The sequence below is a fragment of the Physcomitrium patens genome, chromosome 21, assembly GCF_059467195.1.
Source record: "Physcomitrium patens ecotype Gransden chromosome 21, ASM5946719v1, whole genome shotgun sequence".
Taxonomy (NCBI): domain Eukaryota; kingdom Viridiplantae; phylum Streptophyta; class Bryopsida; order Funariales; family Funariaceae; genus Physcomitrium; species Physcomitrium patens.
The window spans coordinates 12,232,131-12,251,394 of record NC_143430.1 but is presented as its reverse complement, the minus strand read 5'-3'; the positions used below and the strand labels follow the sequence as shown (position 1 = coordinate 12,251,394).

The 19,264-nt window shown below is 34.2% G+C and overlaps 2 protein-coding genes across 9 annotated transcripts; both read left to right on the top strand.

Moving 5' to 3' along the window:
* The first annotated feature begins 234 nt into the window (after positions 1-234).
* Positions 235-5,487, top strand: LOC112274087 (V-type proton ATPase subunit B3). Of its 5 annotated transcripts, none has more exons than XM_024503245.3 (14): positions 235-342; positions 1,413-1,470; positions 1,750-1,805; positions 1,916-2,014; positions 2,162-2,221; positions 2,480-2,591; positions 2,700-3,040; positions 3,240-3,377; positions 3,554-3,704; positions 3,890-3,972; positions 4,118-4,165; positions 4,401-4,454; positions 4,715-4,798; positions 4,926-5,487. In XM_024503245.3, the coding sequence occupies exons 2-14, from the start codon at positions 1,419-1,421 to the stop codon at positions 5,109-5,111; spliced, it is 1,464 nt and encodes a 487-aa protein (XP_024359013.1). In that variant the 5' UTR covers positions 235-342; positions 1,413-1,418; the 3' UTR covers positions 5,112-5,487. The 5 variants fall into 5 exon arrangements, with proteins under 5 accessions (XP_024359013.1, XP_024359017.1, XP_024359015.1 ...); XM_024503249.3 differs by having other exon boundaries at positions 1,410-1,470; XM_024503247.3 differs by having other exon boundaries at positions 1,364-1,470.
* A 356-nt stretch (positions 5,488-5,843) lies between these two features.
* On the top strand, positions 5,844-9,159 carry LOC112274088 (uncharacterized). Of its 4 annotated transcripts, XM_073529689.2 has the most exons (5): positions 6,060-6,214; positions 6,526-7,136; positions 7,556-7,737; positions 8,436-8,618; positions 8,845-9,159. In XM_073529689.2, exons 2-4 carry the CDS (start codon positions 7,063-7,065, stop codon positions 8,441-8,443), a joined length of 264 nt encoding a protein of 87 aa, XP_073385790.1. In that variant the 5' UTR covers positions 6,060-6,214; positions 6,526-7,062; the 3' UTR covers positions 8,444-8,618; positions 8,845-9,159. The 4 variants fall into 4 exon arrangements, with proteins under 4 accessions (XP_090101792.1, XP_090101793.1, XP_090101791.1 ...); XM_090245666.1 differs by lacking the exon at positions 6,526-7,136 and having other exon boundaries at positions 5,844-6,214; XM_090245667.1 differs by lacking the exons at positions 6,526-7,136; positions 7,556-7,737 and having other exon boundaries at positions 5,844-6,214.
* The last annotated feature ends 10,105 nt before the right edge of the window (positions 9,160-19,264 follow it).

Genomic DNA, 19,264 nt, shown 5'->3' with positions numbered 1-19,264 from the left:
TTCACAGGGTTCTACCAATCTAGCCGTGACTAAACCAATAGTCGAAATCCGACGTGGCATCGCGCGGTAGAGTAGGATCGGTGAAGCCGGACGTAAGACCGTCCTCGTGGGGCCACAAGCTTCTTGCCCGAAGGACGACCGGTCACTCTGATCTATCTGGCTGATGACGTGGCGGTTTCCGGTGATAGACAGAAAAGAGGGGGCGAGCGAGCTCTCGTGCTTGAAGCTCCCGTTTCGAGCAGCTCCTCTGCCTCGCATCGCTGTCTGCCCTCGACGCAATCGCTCCTGCATCGATCCTCTCGCATCTGCCGCGGTCGCTGCTTTTTCCCGCTTCATTTCAGGGTAAATATCACACTATTTGGTTCTTTCTCGCGGCAGTCTCGCCCGTTTTTGTCTCCCTTTGTCAATGTTCGGTTGCATACGCCGAGGTTTCAGGGTTCTTTTCTGTTGAGCTGCGCCACGCGGGGCGTTGAGTGTTACCTGTGTCGGAGCTAGTCGGCGATTGTAGCTCGGTGCGCTTTAGGATTGATTTTGGTTGATTTTTGAGTTGGGGAGCGGGTTTGGGATGGTGTGCGGTTTCGGGATCATTGAAGATCAGTTGATGCGGGGGATGTCACGGTGCGTGGATTGGTTTGAATTCGGAATTTTGGGTGCGTTTTTTGAAGGGGAGTAATTAAGACATGCGTCATTTTGGGATTGGTCTTTAGGAGGACTGTTATTGTGATCGTTGCATTAGATCTGGCGATGATTTTCCTGAAGAATTCTAGGCTTGTTCTGGATTTTTGTGTAAAATGAAAGGTTTTGCGTATTCTATATCCGTGGCTCCTCACTTTTGTTCCTGAATGCAATGGTTGTGGTGTGCTTCGTTATTGAATTGAATTTCGGTGTCAGGAACTTGGAGACTTGCATGATATGTGTCCACGTGCTTTGAAGTACTATATGTCGGTATCTGTGATTGGGAGGGGATGGAAGAGAGAGTTGATCATAGGGTCAGGAGGATGTAACAATAGAATGTTTGTTCTTGAAAATTATCAATTTACTTCTTGAAGTGCCCAGGTCGCTTTAGCTTGGGATTCCTGTTGAATACCAAATCCTTAAAGAACACGGTCGGAGTAGCAGTACGAACTCGATTTGTCAGATTCCAGGGTTTCGAAGTTATAATGTGATAGAGTACGAAGTAGGGAATCAAAGAAGTCAGGGTTACTTTTGAACTTGGAAACCCTTTCGTTGTGTCTTGGATTTTGTAAGTGCTGATTTTCTTGTTCAGGGCTTTTTCGAGGGATTATATTAAGACTTGATGCTCTGAATCTTAAAGATTCTCATTTCAGGCATTTTCTTAATTTGTGTTGTACTTGTTGGGCAGCCAACTTTAGTTTTTGAAAAGTTTGCATTTGGGGAGCCCTTGAAAGCAGGTTAAAATGGTCGCCAAAGATGAAGCTACTGGAGGTTACGAGTGCCAGCCACTGCTTGGTATGCGCATTAGAAACTTACTTTGGTCCCACCTACCATTCTCTCTTGATTCCACGATGCCTTTCATTACGAAATAATAGCTTTGACAAGTACTGATCATCTGGTCCTTGCTTTTGTAGCTTCTGCTCTTTACATGACCACATGCTTAGAATGTTTCTTTGGTATAATCTTAGTTGTGTTGTGTTAGAGCTTCCGACGTTTGCATAAGGGCGTTCCTTGAAGGCGGTGAAGACGTTTATCGCTCTTTTAGCTTCTGACGTGTATCATAATTTTGTGCAGAGTATCGAACTGTATCCGGTGTAGCAGGGCCACTTGTCATTCTAGAGAAAGTCAAGGTTAGCTAGTTCGCATCAAAGGATGTATGCTTTTGGTTTCAATCATCTTCTCTCGATCAATTTGTATTCGTTGCGGCGGAAACTAAAATCCGTGGCATTGGATATGACAGGGACCTAAGTACCAAGAAATTGTGAACCTTCGTTTGGGTGATGGCACGCGTCGAAGGGGTCAGGTTCTGGAGGTGGATGGTGACCGAGCTGTCGTGCAGGTTCGCATTGATTTCTGATTCATGAAAAGCTGAAGTCCCAGTAAAACTTATTTCTCTCTAGGTCAACGTTTGATACCTAACTGGAACTTGCGCAATAAGTGGTTTGCAAAGGGTTTTAGACTGATTGATAATTCATTCTCTCTTCAGGTTTTTGAAGGAACCTCGGGTATCGATAACAAGCACACTACCATTGAGTTCACTGGAGAGGTAACTTGATTCTTCTCACATCTTTTCCAGTCCTTTATGTACTTCACTTAAATGCATCCGACTATAATTGATTGTAACTTACTTTGTATGGCTTGCTTTATTCACTTGAACTAAAAATGAAAATGTACTGTACTTGTTACTCTGGTCTTGCGAGTTTCATTGTCCGAATGATATTCTATTTTTCTATGGATCGCGGTTGGGCCGACATGTGTTTACTACTCGATTATCGACCTGCAGTTGGTTCTTGTTGTGGTTTAGGTGCTGAAAACACCAGTCTCGTTAGACATGCTGGGACGTATTTTCAATGGTTCTGGCAAACCTATTGACAACGGCCCTCCAATTCTTGCAGAAGCTTATCTGGACATTTCAGGTACTTCCCCTTACACTACCCACATTCTACTCATTAGCCGCAGGCTCTTGGAACCTTCGGAAAATTTTGAAGTAAATATGTTTAATATTATATTCGATCTGATCACAGGTGCATCGATCAATCCTAGTGAGCGGACGTACCCAGAGGAGATGATTCAAACAGGAATATCTACGATTGATGTCATGAACTCTATTGCTCGAGGGCAAAAGATCCCTCTCTTTTCTGCTGCTGGTCTTCCTCACAACGAGATTGCTGCACAAATCTGTCGGCAAGCTGGCCTTGTCCAGCGGTTGGAGAAGGAGAAAAATCTCTTGGAGGATGAGCCCGGAGAAGACAACTTCTGTATTGTTTTCGCCGCTATGGGAGTGAACATGGAAACTGCCACTTTCTTCAAACGCGATTTTGAAGAAAATGGATCCATGGAGAGAGTGACACTTTTTCTCAATTTGGTATGTACATCTTCAGTTTTCTTTTATCGTCGATTTTCACCACATTTTTGGATTATATATGGAACTTCATCCAGTTTCTTTTCGTAATGGAAGAGTCGTCTGTTTTGAGACTTCACAAAGTCAATTTTCCTCCAGTCCTTGCGTTTTTTTCCTGGATTAAGTTCTGGAATTTTATTTTAGGATCGTCTTGGGCTTTCAGGCTAATGATCCAACAATTGAGCGTATTATCACACCTCGAATTGCACTTACAACTGCTGAGTACTACGCTTATGAGTGTGGAAAGCACGTTCTGGTCATCCTGACGGATATGAGTTCATACGCAGATGCATTGCGTGAGGTACCAGTCTTTACCTTAAAGATCTGCTTGCCCTTGTGGTATGGTACTTCTGACTCTGTTTTTGGTTTTTGAAATGTTAGTGTTCTAAAAAATGCCCCTCTATTTTGTTGGTTCTAAGTCTGCACCTTTAGTATGCCAGAATGACATATTCTTATGATCCTTAACTATGCGAACAGGTTTCTGCAGCTCGTGAAGAAGTACCTGGGCGTCGTGGATATCCTGGTTACATGTACACGGATCTTGCCACTATTTACGAACGTGCTGGGCGAATTGAGGGCCGCAAAGGGTCTATCACTCAGATTCCCATTCTAACTATGCCTAACGATGGTTAGTTGCATCCTCCATTTATCACTAATTTCTTATATTAGTGGACTTAGTGATGGAGAACTACCCTTATTTGATACTTTGTTTCTGTCCTTACTTGACCTTCTACAGGCCTTAATTTATTTCTTTGAATTGTGATTTTTTTTTCTTTAGGTTACTGAGTTTCGTGTATGTCGTACTTTTTGCAGATATTACCCATCCTATTCCTGATCTTACAGGATACATTACAGAAGGTCAAATTTACGTGGATCGGCAGTTACAAAATAGACAGGTATTGGTTCTAACTTCGAGCCAGGCTTAACAATACTCATATTCTTGCATCCAGTTTCATCATAGGAGATACTTCTTCCCATTTGATCGTTAGTGATGGAAGGTTGTAAGCCTTTAGTTGATCTAATGTAATGATGATGATGCAGATCTACCCACCTATCAATGTGCTGCCATCTCTGTCGCGATTGATGAAGGTGCGGCCTTATATTATATCCTTGCGTTTGTTATGACCAGCGTTTTCTTTATCTTCAGTATACTTATTCGTGCCCACTACATTTTTCAAGTCACAGAGTGAACCTTATACTATACACGATGTTGTCCTTGTGTTTTTGTACGACCTACTTTGTTATCTACTCGTTGTTGGATTTGTGTCAACCTAGACAATAGCACGTTCCATCTGATGCTGATGAAGCTAGTTTGCTCTTGCAGAGTGCTATAGGACAGGGGATGACTCGAAAGGATCATTCCGAAGTTTCCAATCAGGTTCATACTACATACTCAAGCTTTGCTTTGGTCACTCTTAATAGACCCATTCAGGACTTGGATTTCGAATCTGTTGGAAAAGCTGGTTTCCTTTTCTTGATTTCATTAATCTCCTACTGTACTTTGACGTGTAAGAGCATTGAGAATATGTAATTTTTATTTTATTTCAAGTAACTTCCTCAATTTTTAATGTTCAATGTTGATAATTAACTCTGTGACAATGGGGAGTTTGGATTTGACAAGTCGTTGATTCATTGCAGTTGTACGCAAATTATGCTATCGGGAAGGATGTGCAAGCCATGAAGGCTGTGGTGGGAGAGGAAGCCTTGTCTTCAGAAGATCTGGTACCTGTTGCTTCATATTTTCTGTTTATGATATTTCATCATTTGATGCTCTCTGTTATCCTGTAGAGCTTAGTTTACTGAGTCAGATCTGTCTGCGTGATAATGACTTCAAATTGTTACTTGACAGTTGTATCTCGAGTTCCTTGACAAGTTCGAGCGGAAGTTTGTCGCCCAAGGTCCTTATGATACCCGTGACATTTTCCAGTCACTGGACCTTGCCTGGTCATTGCTTCGAATTTTCCCTCGGGAGCTTCTGCGTCGTATACCTGCCAAGACCCTAGATGAATTTTACAGCCGGAACTCAGACAATTAATTGGTCTGGCGGAGCTTTGGATTCAAATAGGGTGTATCTCTCCTAGCCTAGAATTCGTGTGTTTTTCTTTTTTGTAATGTTGCTTCACCGAAGTATTTGAGCATGCTCGGTAGACTTGTTCGTCTTTCTACCGCAAGGTGCCCTCGATCAGGTTCTGCAATTCCCTGATCTTAGCAAAGAGCACTGAATTTTGGTGGAAACGCTGGTGGTGGTCATTGTCAAGTGTGCGACAAGTTTGGCTTTTGGGTAGACAGGAACTATAAAAGTAGGAAAATATTCTTTGCTAGTACTAACAGACCGTTGCTTACTAGCTTTATAAACTGTTATGTGTTTCCAAGCTTTAACCTTGTGGAATTCTCAACTTTTATCTTGTGAACCATGTCCTTACACCAGAGCTGAGTGGATAAGAAAATGATGAGATTCCTTTTTACAATTTACAACCATTATCCATGTAAACATTTGTATAGACGTTTTTATATATTTAAGTTCAGATATATTTAAATATTTTTATCAAATACAATAGATATGTTGTGTACATGCACATCATACATAAAATTATATCTTGTTGGGATTTTCAACCCAAACATTCTTCTTGGATCTGACAGAGATAAACTGTGAATGTATGCTTAGCGTGATATGTTTTTTATTTGTTTGTGCTTTTTTTTTATCTCTGTTTCTAACAGCATAAAACTTGACCTCATCCCTTTCCAGATAAAACATTGAGAAATAGCAATGACGACGGGCCGGGCGGAGGGCACGCTCCCAGCGCGGTGCGAGGATGAGTGGGCAGCTCGTGAACGCGGGAGGGGAGGGGAAGGGGGGATGCGTGGCTGGGGTTGGGGCAGGGGAGTGCGGCATATTCCAGGGCTCCAGGAAGGAAACAAGGGAACGGAACTAAGAGTTTATCGCCACGGAGCACGGCGGACGAATCGAGGGCACTAGTACTACCGATGGCGTTGTGGGAATTCTCATCGCGGCCGTGGAATGGGAGTATTTGTAGGATTTTGCTAGAGTGGGGCGGGGAGGTGTGAGATGGATTGCGCTGCGAGGCCGAGGAATGCGAGCAATTTCGGGAGCGTAGGGTTTTGACTCTTCGCACTGAGGTGAGTGCGTCGCGCTGTTCGTTGCGGTGGTGTGAAGTTGAAGTGCATGCGTTGGATGTTTATGAGGTGGGTTTGAGGTTTTGGTGGCTTCTAAGTGAAGCGGATGCCGAAGTTTAGATTCTCTCCCGAAGTTTTGACAAAGGCGGGATATGTTGTAGGGGTTTTTATAGTTTGGTATATACCTGTACCTGGGTGGATGAATTTTGAAGGTTGTGTTGTGTTTGCAACGAAGACGAAAACTTGCTCCAATTTAGTATCTGTTAGAAGAATGCATCGCGAAGATATTTGACGACGTCCTCTCCTCTGAACAGCCGTAGCAAAGATCCGTGGTGAATGCGTGCACATGATTGACGTTATGCCTGGTGCAGAAGAGCATACGTGATGACACGAGACTGTACTGTGCGCAACCCTGTACGGATAATTTCGCAAGTGAAACGAACATGAGAATCGTACAAGCGGATTGTTGACAATTTTTGAAGCAGTGTGTTGTTAACCTCAATATTTCATAGCAGGCGTAGGTCCGAATTTGGAGGGGGTGCATAACAATTCGGGCTCCTATGTACATGTTTGCAGCATTTGCTATGAAAGCTTCAGAATGTGGGCATAGTTATGGTGATTTAATAGGAGGGATTGTGTTAAGAATTTGTAGTACTCCCGTGGGACCACAAACAGGTGGTGTTCACTAGTTTTTGTTTTTCCCTTTTTGTCTTTGTTTGCTTGTTTCATTTTTTTTCTTGACTTGTTTTTTGAAAGCCACACTATGATTCTTTTTTCAGAATTGTTACCCGGAACGACAAAACCGATCTTGATTCTAGGCAGGAGCTAGTATACTGCAAGGGGATGCACAAATGAGAAAAGAGATGCCTGCAGCAATATTTTGGATTATAGGAATTCTGTCTGATTTCATCTTTCTTAGTTTTAGGTTTGCTACCGACACTTGGCATTTTTCATAATTTTATGGTTATCTCGCGCTATTAAAAGTGCCGCACAGTTTGGGTGTGATTAAACTTGGCGAGCCACTTGCCAGGGCCGAGTTGTCTACGAGAGCCTCCCAGGAACACCTAACATAGAACATCTTACATATTGCATGGCACATGTCTATCTGTCATGCAGTATGGCATATTTTAGTGACGGCTAGTGGCAAGTGGCAACTTGGTTTTACAAGAACGATGAGATTGAGACATCCGAGATATGCTAGGATTATGTTCTACTTGTGATGGATCCGATGGTGCTTTGCAAACGCTAACTTAGTCTTTGTGTCACTGTTTCACGCACAGAGAGTGCAATGGTGGTGGAATTGGTCATCTCTTGTTTGCCAATAGTTGGTGCTTGGCAATGCAGGTGGCAGTGGAATCTTATTGATAGCTGGGTACGAAGTCCTCAAAGGGTATCGATGATACATGATAGCGGTGGACACGGTCTGTATGTGGGTGGCATCGATGACACAACAGGGTGTAGACATCCACAGCCACAGCGTCAGGGAGCTCATTCGATGATAGACTTTTTCATGAGGAGGCGGAGAGGTAGCACATCCAACAACAAGAGGAGAGCGGAGGGCGCCGCTGTGAAAGTTTGTTTTGGGTTTTTTTTTCTTTTGTCGGCACAAGATTAGAGGAGACGAGCAGATCAGGAGATTGAGCAGGTGGTAGGCAAGGACTAGGCAGTGGCTCGGGAATTTTTGGAGGTGTAGGTAGGAGCTGTAGTAGTGGGTCTTGTGTCGTTGGGAAGCTCCGACACATGATTCTAGTAGTGGTACGGACATTCTGGGTAGATCGACATTGAATGCATACATTGCAGAAGTTGAATATTGTGATTCGAATGTCAAGAATTGCTGTGCGAGCTTTCTGCCTTGTGCTGTTGTGAACGTTGCTAGTTGTTGTCAAGAGCTTGGATAGAATGATAGAATAATATACGAGTGTCTGATACAGATAGAATTTGCCATCTATTGTGAGTGGGTTCATTGTCGGAGGGCGTTGGATATTGTTCGATCAATTTGTTAGTTCTAGTGAATTTGGGGGTGGAATTTCTGAAGGTAGGAGTCGCTTGATGTTAGCTTCCAGGAAAGATTAGGATCATGAAAGTAGGAACTAAGAAGAATTTGTGGCAACGAATTTAATTAACGACTGTTGCAAGGCTTGGGGAGTTTGGATCACATAATTTAGGAGGAGCAATTGTGAGAACTCAATTGTTGGATTGTCGTGAATGTATTGTGTTGCTGAAGCTACATGAATAGTGGTTCCAACAAGCTAAACGTCGTGGAGATAGGAGTGTTGGAGCCGTGAAGGTGAAGGGAGGCCCTCGAGCAAACAGGTTGTATGTAGATTGTGAGCGTTAAATAAGTGGAGCATTGAAGTGAAGAAAAGAGAAAGAAAAATTGGATTTATGAGTTTTTAGGAGTGAGTTGGTAAGTGATCTAATTTGTGATTTTTGTTATTTACTTGTTTATATATTTATTCAAAATGTTTTAGTGATTGATAATTAGGTTAAAGATTTTTGAGGGCTAAAGATATATAGTTAGAATGATATTTGGGTTGTCTAAGATAATAGATGATGTGCTTGGTGTAGTGATGTAGATAGAAGGGTATAGAATATGGTAAATCTAATGTACAATTGTGAATATATGTGAACAGGTTGAATTTTAGAATATTTGTGAGCAAGTCAACATGGCATATCTTTTGGAAGTTGATGAAATATTTTTTGGGAATAATGTCCTTATTATGTATATGGAAAGAAAGATATCTAACTAGTATGAAACAATCTAATGATTGTTTCAAAGATATTAGCACAATATCAAACATAGAAGGTATTGGTGGAGATGTTTGGGGAGAATGTCAAGCCTATATTGTAGCATTGAAGGTCTTGTTGAAGAAAGAAGACATATTGAACAAAAACCAACGTAAAATTTTATGCAATAAGATTGAACATGTTATGAAGGTGTATGACTACTTTATGACTTGCAACAATGATGGATTGAAGTATGGAGAATTATTGAGGGAGTTATTGATTGTAATGAATAAAGCTTATTTATTGGTGAAAAATTGTGGAAAAAAGAAATGGTGTAAAGCAGCAATGATTCAATTGAAGAACAAAGAGACCTTTAGAGAATTACTTTTGGACTAAAAGTATTGTTATGAAGAAGCAACTAATGTGTTTATGAAGGATTTTGGTAAAATATTTGAAGACAAAGTATTTGGGAATTTTGATGTTGCAAATAATAATGAAATAGAAGATGATGAAAGATGTTTATATGAAAAGTTGATTCTTTCAAATAAGAAAGAAAATTTTGAATTGGTAAAGTATCTATTACAAAGATTGAAAGACTTACATTGCATAGAAAGTGGAGAAGTGGATGATTTGAAATTATCATCAAATATGAAAAGTGTTGATTTCATAAAACTCATAGGTAAAGGATCCTATGGATTAGTGCATAAATCAAAGTGGTTTGGACTTTTGTGTACAACCAAAAAGATGGGAAGTATGCATGCAAAATCTCATTAAAGAAGCAAGCATCCTAGCACGTTTAAGCCATTCTAACTTGATATCATATTATTTTGCAACGAAAAGTATTAGAGGTGAAAATAGTGGATGTTCTTTATCTAAAATGAAAAATAATCATGTATATTTGGGGATGGAATTGATGCAAAGAAGTCTAAGGGATATATTAAAAACAAATGGAGAGGCATCTTACACATATTTGATTGATATCATGTATCAAATTGCAAGAGGGATGTATTATTTGCATGACATGCACATTGCACATCGTGATTTAAAGCATGAAAATATTTTGGTGAATATTGTGGAAAAGAAAGTGATGAATAAGATTGTGCAATATGCTATTGTGAAAGTGATTGATTTTAGAATATATAAGATTGAAGTTGGTAGCAATCCAAAATCAATTGAGAATAATAATATTTATGGTAGCACGACTTACATGGCTCTAGAGGTATTGAAGAATAAATATGAAAGAATGACAATGTGCTCTTTTGATGCAGATGTGTTTTCATTTGCAATGGTGTGTTATAAGATTCTTTTGAAAAGAGATCGATTTGATAACTGTAAGAGAGATGAGATATTGGAAAGAATAGAAAGAGGTGAAAGACCATAATTACCTTCAAATTGTGATGAATTGACAGAGCTTATTGAAGAATGTTGGAACTTAAATCCATCAAATCAACCTTAGTTTGCAAAAATTTGTGAAAGATTGAGAGTATTGAAGAAAAAAATTATGGGTGGAGATTTTGTGGCTATAACACCATATTATGGTGCTTCAATGAACAAAAGTCATGAAAATATAGAATTACAACAAACTTCCAACAAAGTGCTTGTTTCAAACCCAATTCTATTAAATGAGGTAATAATATGTTGAAGTGATTTGATTTATTAGAGTTTTAATCTGTACACAAGCTTACATGATGTGGTATTGGTTAATTGTAGTAAAAAGAGTGCTAGTTTGAAGATCTAGATTTGAATTTAGTATGTGTTATATGTGTATTTATTTTACTTGTAGTGTTGATGCTTAATTTAATTTCTTATTGTAGGTTGACATAGGTGAAGAAGTGCTTGGTAGAAAGCAATGCTTATTGCAAATATCAAGCTTGTGTGTAAGTAAAGTGAAGGCATTGTATCTTGTTGGAATGGGTGGAATAGACAAGACAATAATAGCAAAGGCAGCATTGAATGATGTGAAGCACATGTATGATGCTTCATGCTTTATTGAGTGTGATGAAATTAATAATGATTGTTATAAAATTGCTTGCCAAATCTTAGAACAATTGAAAGTTGAAACAAAACCAAAGGACTTGAATGAAGCACAAGAAAAGTTGAAATCATTTGTGATTAAAAAGAAAGTCATCATAGTACTTGATAATTTGAAAAATCAAAGTCAAATTGAAGATGTTGTGGCTATGGATGATTTATTTGCTATGAATGGCAATACATTAATTGTGACAACTCGAGATTGGAAAGTTTTGGAATATTGTGGTAATAAATTTTGTAAAGTAAATGTTGAAGAACTTGATGAAAAAACAAGTTGGAGATTATTTATCACTCATTCTTGTGGATCCCAAGACAAGTTGCTTGATGAACTTGTTGAAGTTAGCAAAAAGATTATAAAAGTGTGCAATGGCCTACCATTGAGCTTTAAAGTTATAGGTGCATATTTAAAAGAGAAGAAGAGGTTGAGATATTGGGAGCGAGCTTTTCAAAGGTTGAAGAGGGAAAGAGAGTTGGATGGAGATGAAAAGAATAGTCACTACAAGCTTTGGAATATATTAAGAATAAGTTTTGATAACTTGAGAGTTGAAGAAAAGAAAATATTTTTAGAGATATGTTGTTTTTTTAGTAATGATGTGTATTTACAAGGCATGTTGAAAGAAAGAGCATTGCCAATATGGTTCAACATAGAAGAAAAAAGAATGGAAGATGTGGAATATTCATTAAATAGATTGGTTAATCAATCATCGATAAAGATAGATAAAGATGGAATTATAAAAGTACATAATGTCATGATGTAATACGACTATACAATAAAATTATAATTAAAATTGAATTTCTAATTAATATCTAATTATCTTAGTTCAATTATAATTTGAGATATCTAAAAATGGCTTTTATAAAAACCTCTTAGGTTATTTTCTTATCTTAATAGTTAGTTGGTTGAAGGTTAATTAATAATTTTACCTTCTAGGTTGTAGAGACTCTTCTACTACTTTAGAAAGACCATAAATTGATAAAATCATGATAGAAGAGCTAAATGGTTGGTATGGTTTATACTAAGGTCAAGTTAAGGATAGAATTGGGTTAAAAAATCCTTAGGATAAGTTAGATTGATACCCGGGGGTCGACCATTTGTGAGACAGGGTCGAAATGAAACCTCTAGTCATTAAAACGACCGCTGAGGGCAAATTAGGGGATCATTTGAAGATCGGAGGTAAGGATTTGAGAGCTAGCTTGAATTTCTTTCCAAAGAAAACTTGAAGATCAAGCCACACACCAATTTTAAGATAAAGTTAATGGTTGGAAAGAAAGAAATCATTGCTAGGATTTCTACTTCACTTTTAAAGTTGGTGGCCAAGTGACATTAGTGCAATCTTTGGAGGTTTTCTCACAATCTGTAAGTTGGATTGGGTTAAAAATTCTTGAGCATATAGAAGACTTATATTGACAATTGCATGCAAAATTTCACATCAAGTGTACGGTCGGATTGGATGTTATAGCTTGTTAAAGCTCATTGATTAGAATTGGGACTTACAAGAAAATCTAAATTGCTTAAATATGAAAGTAATAAGATAATTGGGATTTATGTATGGTTAAGATTACTAAGAAGAGTGTTTCAAGCACTTTTGAATTGAAATTTAGATTATATTCTTCTCGTATAGATGAAACCTACTAGGATTTCTTGACTACTTGTGAAATACAATCTCACCTTCCATAGCTAGGTGCTCGGTGCATTCCTGAGCAAAACAACACGTAATACGACAACGATCAACTACGAGATATGGATAGAAAGATTATTGAAATGGAAATGGAATATAAAGACACACGAATATGGAACATGAATGAAGAATCATTGAATAGAATTAGTGAAAAGGTAATAGACTTGACCATCATCCAAATGACATATACAAAACTAACAATGATAGGAAAGAACAAAGGTTTGAAGATTGGAGGTATAATATAATTGTATGATTTAGGTAATATTATGTATTAAAAATACATGTTGAGGCAAAGTTATTTATTGATATATTTAATTTATATTGCATTGAAATTTGTGTATGTATGAATTTTTCTAATGCAAAGAGTTTAATCTTGTAATGTGTTTGAATCATGTTATATCAAAGTTGGAGGGATTGTGTTGTAAAAATATAAATGACAAGAAGTTGAGTGAAATGAGAAATACATGTTTTTCATCACTTTCATTGTTAATCTATAATGATAGTGATATTAAATCAAGTCATGATTTGAGAAGTTTAGGCACATTTTTGAAGTTGATAAAACATTCAATGAACTTAAGATGTTTTCTACTAAATTGCTCAAGCTTAACATCATTGCCAAATGAATTGGACACCCTAACATCTTTGACTTCTTTAGATATGAGGAAGTATTCAAGCTTGATATTATTGCCAAATGAATTGGGCAACCTCACATCTTTGACTACTTTAAAAATATTTAGGTGCTCAAGGTTGACATCATTGCCAAATGAATTGAGCAACCTCACATCTTTGACTACTTCAAAAATGTTTGGTTGCTCAAGTTTAACATCTATACCAAATGAATTGGGCAACCTCACATCTTTGACTACCTTAGATATATATGAGTGCTCAAGCTTGACATCATTGCCAAATGAATTGAACAATCTCACATCTTTGACTATTTTAGATACAAAAAAGTGCTTACGCTTGACATCATTGCCAAATAAATTGGACAATCTCACATCTTTGACTACTTTAAAAATATTTGGATGCTCAAGTTTAACATCATTGCTAAATAAATTCGACAACTTTATATCTTTTATCACTTTAAAAATAATTGGGTGCTCAAGTTTAACATCACTACCAAATCAATAGGGCAATCTTATATCTTTGACTACTTTAAAAATACTTGGGTACTTAGGTTCAACATTATTGCCAAATGAATTGGACAAACTTACATCTTTGACTACTTTAATAATATCTTTGTATTCAAGGTTGATTTTATTGCCCAATGAATTGGACAACCTCACATCTTTGACTACTTTACAAATATCTGGGTGCTTAAACTTAATATCATTACCAAATGAATTGGACAACCTTGCATCTTTGACTACCTTAGATATGTATGCATGCTCAAGCTTGATATCATTATCAAATGAATTGGGCAACCTCACATCTTTGATTACTTTAAAAATATCTGAATGCTCAAACTTGACATCATTGCCAAATGAATTGGGCAACCTCACATCTTTGACTAATTTAAAAATATCTAGGTACTTAAGCTTAACATCATTGCCAAATGAATTAGGCAACCTTGCATCTTTGACTACCTTAGATATGTATGGGTGCTCAAGCTTGATATTATTGCCAAATGAATTAGACAATTTCAAATTTTTGACAACTTTAGATATGAGATCGTGTTCAAGGTTGACATCATTGCCAAATGAACTGGACAACCTCACATCTTTGATTACTTTAAAAATATCTAGGTGCTCAAGCTTAACATCATTGCCAAATAAATTAGGCAACCTCACATCTTTGACTACTTTAGATATGAAAGAGTGCTCAAGGTTGACATCATTGTCAAATGAATTGGACGACCTCACATCTTTGACTACTTTAAAAATATCTAGGTGCTCAAGTTTAATATCATTGCCAAATGAATTAGGCAACCTCATATCTTTGACTAACTTAGATATGTATGGCTGTTCAAGCTTAATATCATTACCAAATGAATTGGGAAATCTCACATCTTTGACTACTTTAAAAATATCTAAGTGCTCAAGCTTAATATCATTGCCAAATGAATTGGACAACTTCACATCTTTGACTACCTTTCATATGTACGGGTGTTCAAGGTTGACATCATTGCAAAATGAATTGGGCAACCTCACATCTTTGACTACCTTAGACATAAAGAGGTGCTCATGATTGACATTATTGCCACATAAAATAAGCTATTTCATATAATTATCTTAATTTAATATAAGAGGGTGCTTTAGCTTGATATTATTGACAAATAGAAATGCCAATGTATTGTTAGAAAGATATCTTTTAAAATAGGTCAAAAATTAATGGATAATATACTAATAAGATAGTAAGAAACATAAAATTAAGTCTAGATGAGATATTTACATAAACAAAGAGATAATTATAAACACATACTTAAATTATCTAATTTAATTAGTTTTTAAAGTTATTAACAAGTCTAAGATTTATAACTTATGATTTTCAAGTTAGAATCATGTAGATGTTTTTAGTTTGTTGACACATTTCTTTTTCAATTTTGACTTAATGCACCTTCTTATTTTTGAGGTTGATAATTCCAATAGTGTAAATATTTTATTCTATAAGATCTTAATTTAGAAGATATAGTTACTTTGACTTCGATTTTAGAATTTTGACTTTGATTTTAGAATTTTGACTTTTAGCATAGTAAATTCTTGAATTTGGAATATAAGATTATATAAATGTACTTAATTTTATTTGAATATTTATTTTTAAAATTTAACTTAATTTATTATAAGTCCTGCTATTATTGAATACCTTTGATATTATTAATTATTCAAGCTTAATATTCTTACTAAAAGAATTGGTCATTTTCACATCTTTGACTACCTTTAATATGATCAATTGCTCAAACTTGACATCATTGTTGAAATAATTAGATAATCTCACATCCTCGATTACTTATAGTTTGTGAAATTACTCAAGCTTGATATCATTGTTAAAAGATTTGACTACCTTTGATGTTAGGAATTCTCAAACTTGACATTATTACTAGAAGAATTGAATATCATCAATTTTTTGATTAATTTTGAAATGAGAGAGTATTCAAGCTTAACATCATTTCTAAATGAATTGGGCAATATCACATTATTGACTACCTTTGAAATAAGAAATTGATCAAGCTTAGCTTTTCTTTGATAAAGAGAGAGGAGGCATTACCCTATATAGCATAGTATATGTCCTATCTAATGGATGCTTAGAGAATTTTTTGAATTTTTTTTAAAGATTTTAACAACTCTAATGTTTAGCTTGATAAAACCATAATTACATATGTATGTTGTTTTAGATGTTGATAAAATAATTTTATTTTTAAAACATTTCTTATTCATGTATAAATATTATTTTTATTTTTTTCCTCAACAAAATAATTATAAATAATTAAAAGCTATGAATCTAAATTATTATTAAAGTAAAAATTATCATTTAATATTTTTTAATATAAAAATATTATTATCTTAAAATCTTTCAAAAGAATTAGTTGGCTATTATCTAAGATGAAATGTATTAATTAAAAAACATGTCAATTTTAACTTTTGAAGCTTATTACATAAAATAAAAGAAAAAAAAGTTGGTTTCTTAGATTGTGAATATTAAAATAACACAATTGAAAGTAACATACATATGATCAAGATATGAAGGTGCATACATAAGGAAATATAGGGAGTAAGATAACTCTAATCTTTCTCACTTATTATTTACAAATAAAAGATACAATGTATGATGTTTTTAATTGGTGCTTGTAAGATTGTATCTTGATATCTTTATCATCATGTGATTGGTCTTTATAAGATGTTTAAAAGTAATTGGTTGTTTTTAGATTAATGATGTTAATTTCCAAAAACCATCAACTCTACCTACTATAATGAGATATATATTTTTACGTTTTTGACTTCTAAAACTCAATAATTCTACCAACTATACAATCTAAGCCACTACTTTATAATTTTTTACTTTAGTTATAATAAACCTTTGAATATTATTGATCTATTATAATCAAAGCTTTTTACTAGTAATCATTTATATATTATAATTTGATCCAACTTATTTTAATATGTATATAAAAATTTTACTATCAAATTTAGAATTCTTAATTAGAGCTAATAATAGAAAATCTCTCTTATAATATAAAAATGACTTTTATAATGTAAAATTAAATACAAATAAAAATATAGATTTAAGTATATCAATTTAGGATAGAATTTCATCTCTAAAAACTATCGTGAAATAAGCACAAAATTTACATGATAAACTGATTGGTAGTTATAAATTAGTTAATATCTAGTATCAAGTTTACTTAAAAAGAAATTGAAAGAAGAAGTAGAAAAACAGCCACTAAAAATCACTTTTCAAAAGATATTTCAAAAGATTAGAATAAAAATAAATAAATAAATAAATTTTATTTATTTAAATACAAATAGTGGTTGAAAAAGTCTAATATTAATTGGAATCAAAGCATACATAAACATGTTTGGTGTTTTAGATTATTAAAATGTCTTTGAGTTTTTAAAATATTATATTTTTCAAAGCTCAAATTTCTAAAACTATTATGAAGCTAACATAAAGTTGTTTTGCCATCCACATTGATTTTAATTAGATTAAAAAACCTTCGATGATATAAAGATTCTTTTAAAAAAAATTCATTATTTTAATGATTTTTATTTTATTTTAAATTCTATAAAATTATAATTATTGATATATTCTTTAAACAAAAAATTCTAAAATAAAATCTAATATCAAAATGCTTAAGGCAAAGCATTTGGCTCTTCCCTTTAATAGTGCAATTGATTATGTTGTACTAGAAGTTGTTTTTGCAAGCAAAATAAGAGGTCCATTGCTACATTAGACAATCCAATAGTGCATTATCTACTTGTTGATTGATTGACCTTTTTCTCTCACTGCAATGAAACCACCTCTTCAAGTAATGTTAAAAGCATTAAATTAAATGATTCTATGTTATTTGTAGAATTTATGTTTTTAAAAACATCCAACAATTTTATATTTAATAATGTGTTTAACATAAACAAACATAGTACACTCAATTTAGCATGTTAGCATGAACTTATTAAAATCAACATACATACATTATATTTATAATCCAAAATATCTTTGTTATCTTTTACAACTCAATTAAAATTTATTATTTAATATATAATTACAATTTTATATATTAATTTCTATGCATTTATTTTTGAACTATGTGGGCCAATAATAATTTAATGTTTAATCTTGCATCTTTTATAGGAATAATCCATCATTCCTACAATGGACATTGCACAATAGAAAATTCCATACATGCACATTGTATGCTACATAAGCCATTAATAAAAATCATTGTTATTGGTTTTAAAATTAAAACATAATATTTTATTATGTTTCATATTCCTATACTCTACAAGAGATACTTCATGTACTATAAAAAGCTATCTATTCATTAAAAATATTGACATTATTAAATCACAAACAATATATTTTTATATCACTTTATCAATGTAATAATCTATTATAGATATATTTTGATCAATCTAGACATTAACATTCTTTAATTGCTATTTTTAGTTAATAATTAAATTCTTAATAATACATCTAAAAATCTTTTCATAATAAATCTCTTAATAAATTCTTGTACTTATGTACTTTCTCATCAATAAAGCCTTTACGTATGTCTATTACAAAAATATTTCTTTTCACCTAAGGTTCCACATTTCTTATGTTATTTTATTTTACACTTTCATTAGAATAGAGACTTGCAAAATTAAAGTTGAATCTGACTAAAAAGAGAGGATCTTCTTCTTTGAAAAATTACCGATGTTGTATTGTAATAGGGTTATTGGATGAAAGAAAAAAAAAGAGATTATATTATAGAAGATCTTAATTAAAAATATTGTAGCAAATTATTTTAGAAATATAGATAATAGTCAAGAAGATAGATGAATTAATAAGTACTAATATTATTTTTTTATAAAAAGAATTTTACTTATTTTATAGGGCCATAAATAAGATAAAATAAGATAAATAAGAAAAAATAATACTACAAGTCTCTTTGGGTGATAGTAAAGAGTAGTGTTTAGAAAATTTTATCTGGAAAAATTAGATGTTAATACCCCGAGAGAATTGGTAATGAGCTTGGATCAAAATCAAATCCTAAGGTACAAAATCAAAATCTTATGGCAAAATCAGAATTCTTTTATCAATCAAAGAACAAGGTTAGAGAAGGAACTTTAGAAAGGTTGTTTTCTTTCTTTATTTTAAGTGATTTGGATAAACATTGAATATTACAGAGATTTTTAAAAATAAAGATATTTTTAGTAATTTTGGATTTTGAGAAATAAAAAGAGACTTATATATTTGAGGAATTTGTTAATTTAATAGGAGATATATGGATGAAATTTTAGATTTCTATAATTGTGCTTAACATCAATATACTTTACAAATTTAAAGTCAATCAAATAGTTATATTGAAGAATATGCAAATTTGATTGGTTTAGTCTTAGATATTTGAATTTTAGGATCAGTGAGATTTTCTACAATTTTGAGAAATCTGTTGGTTCAATTAAAGAAAAAAAAAATTGAA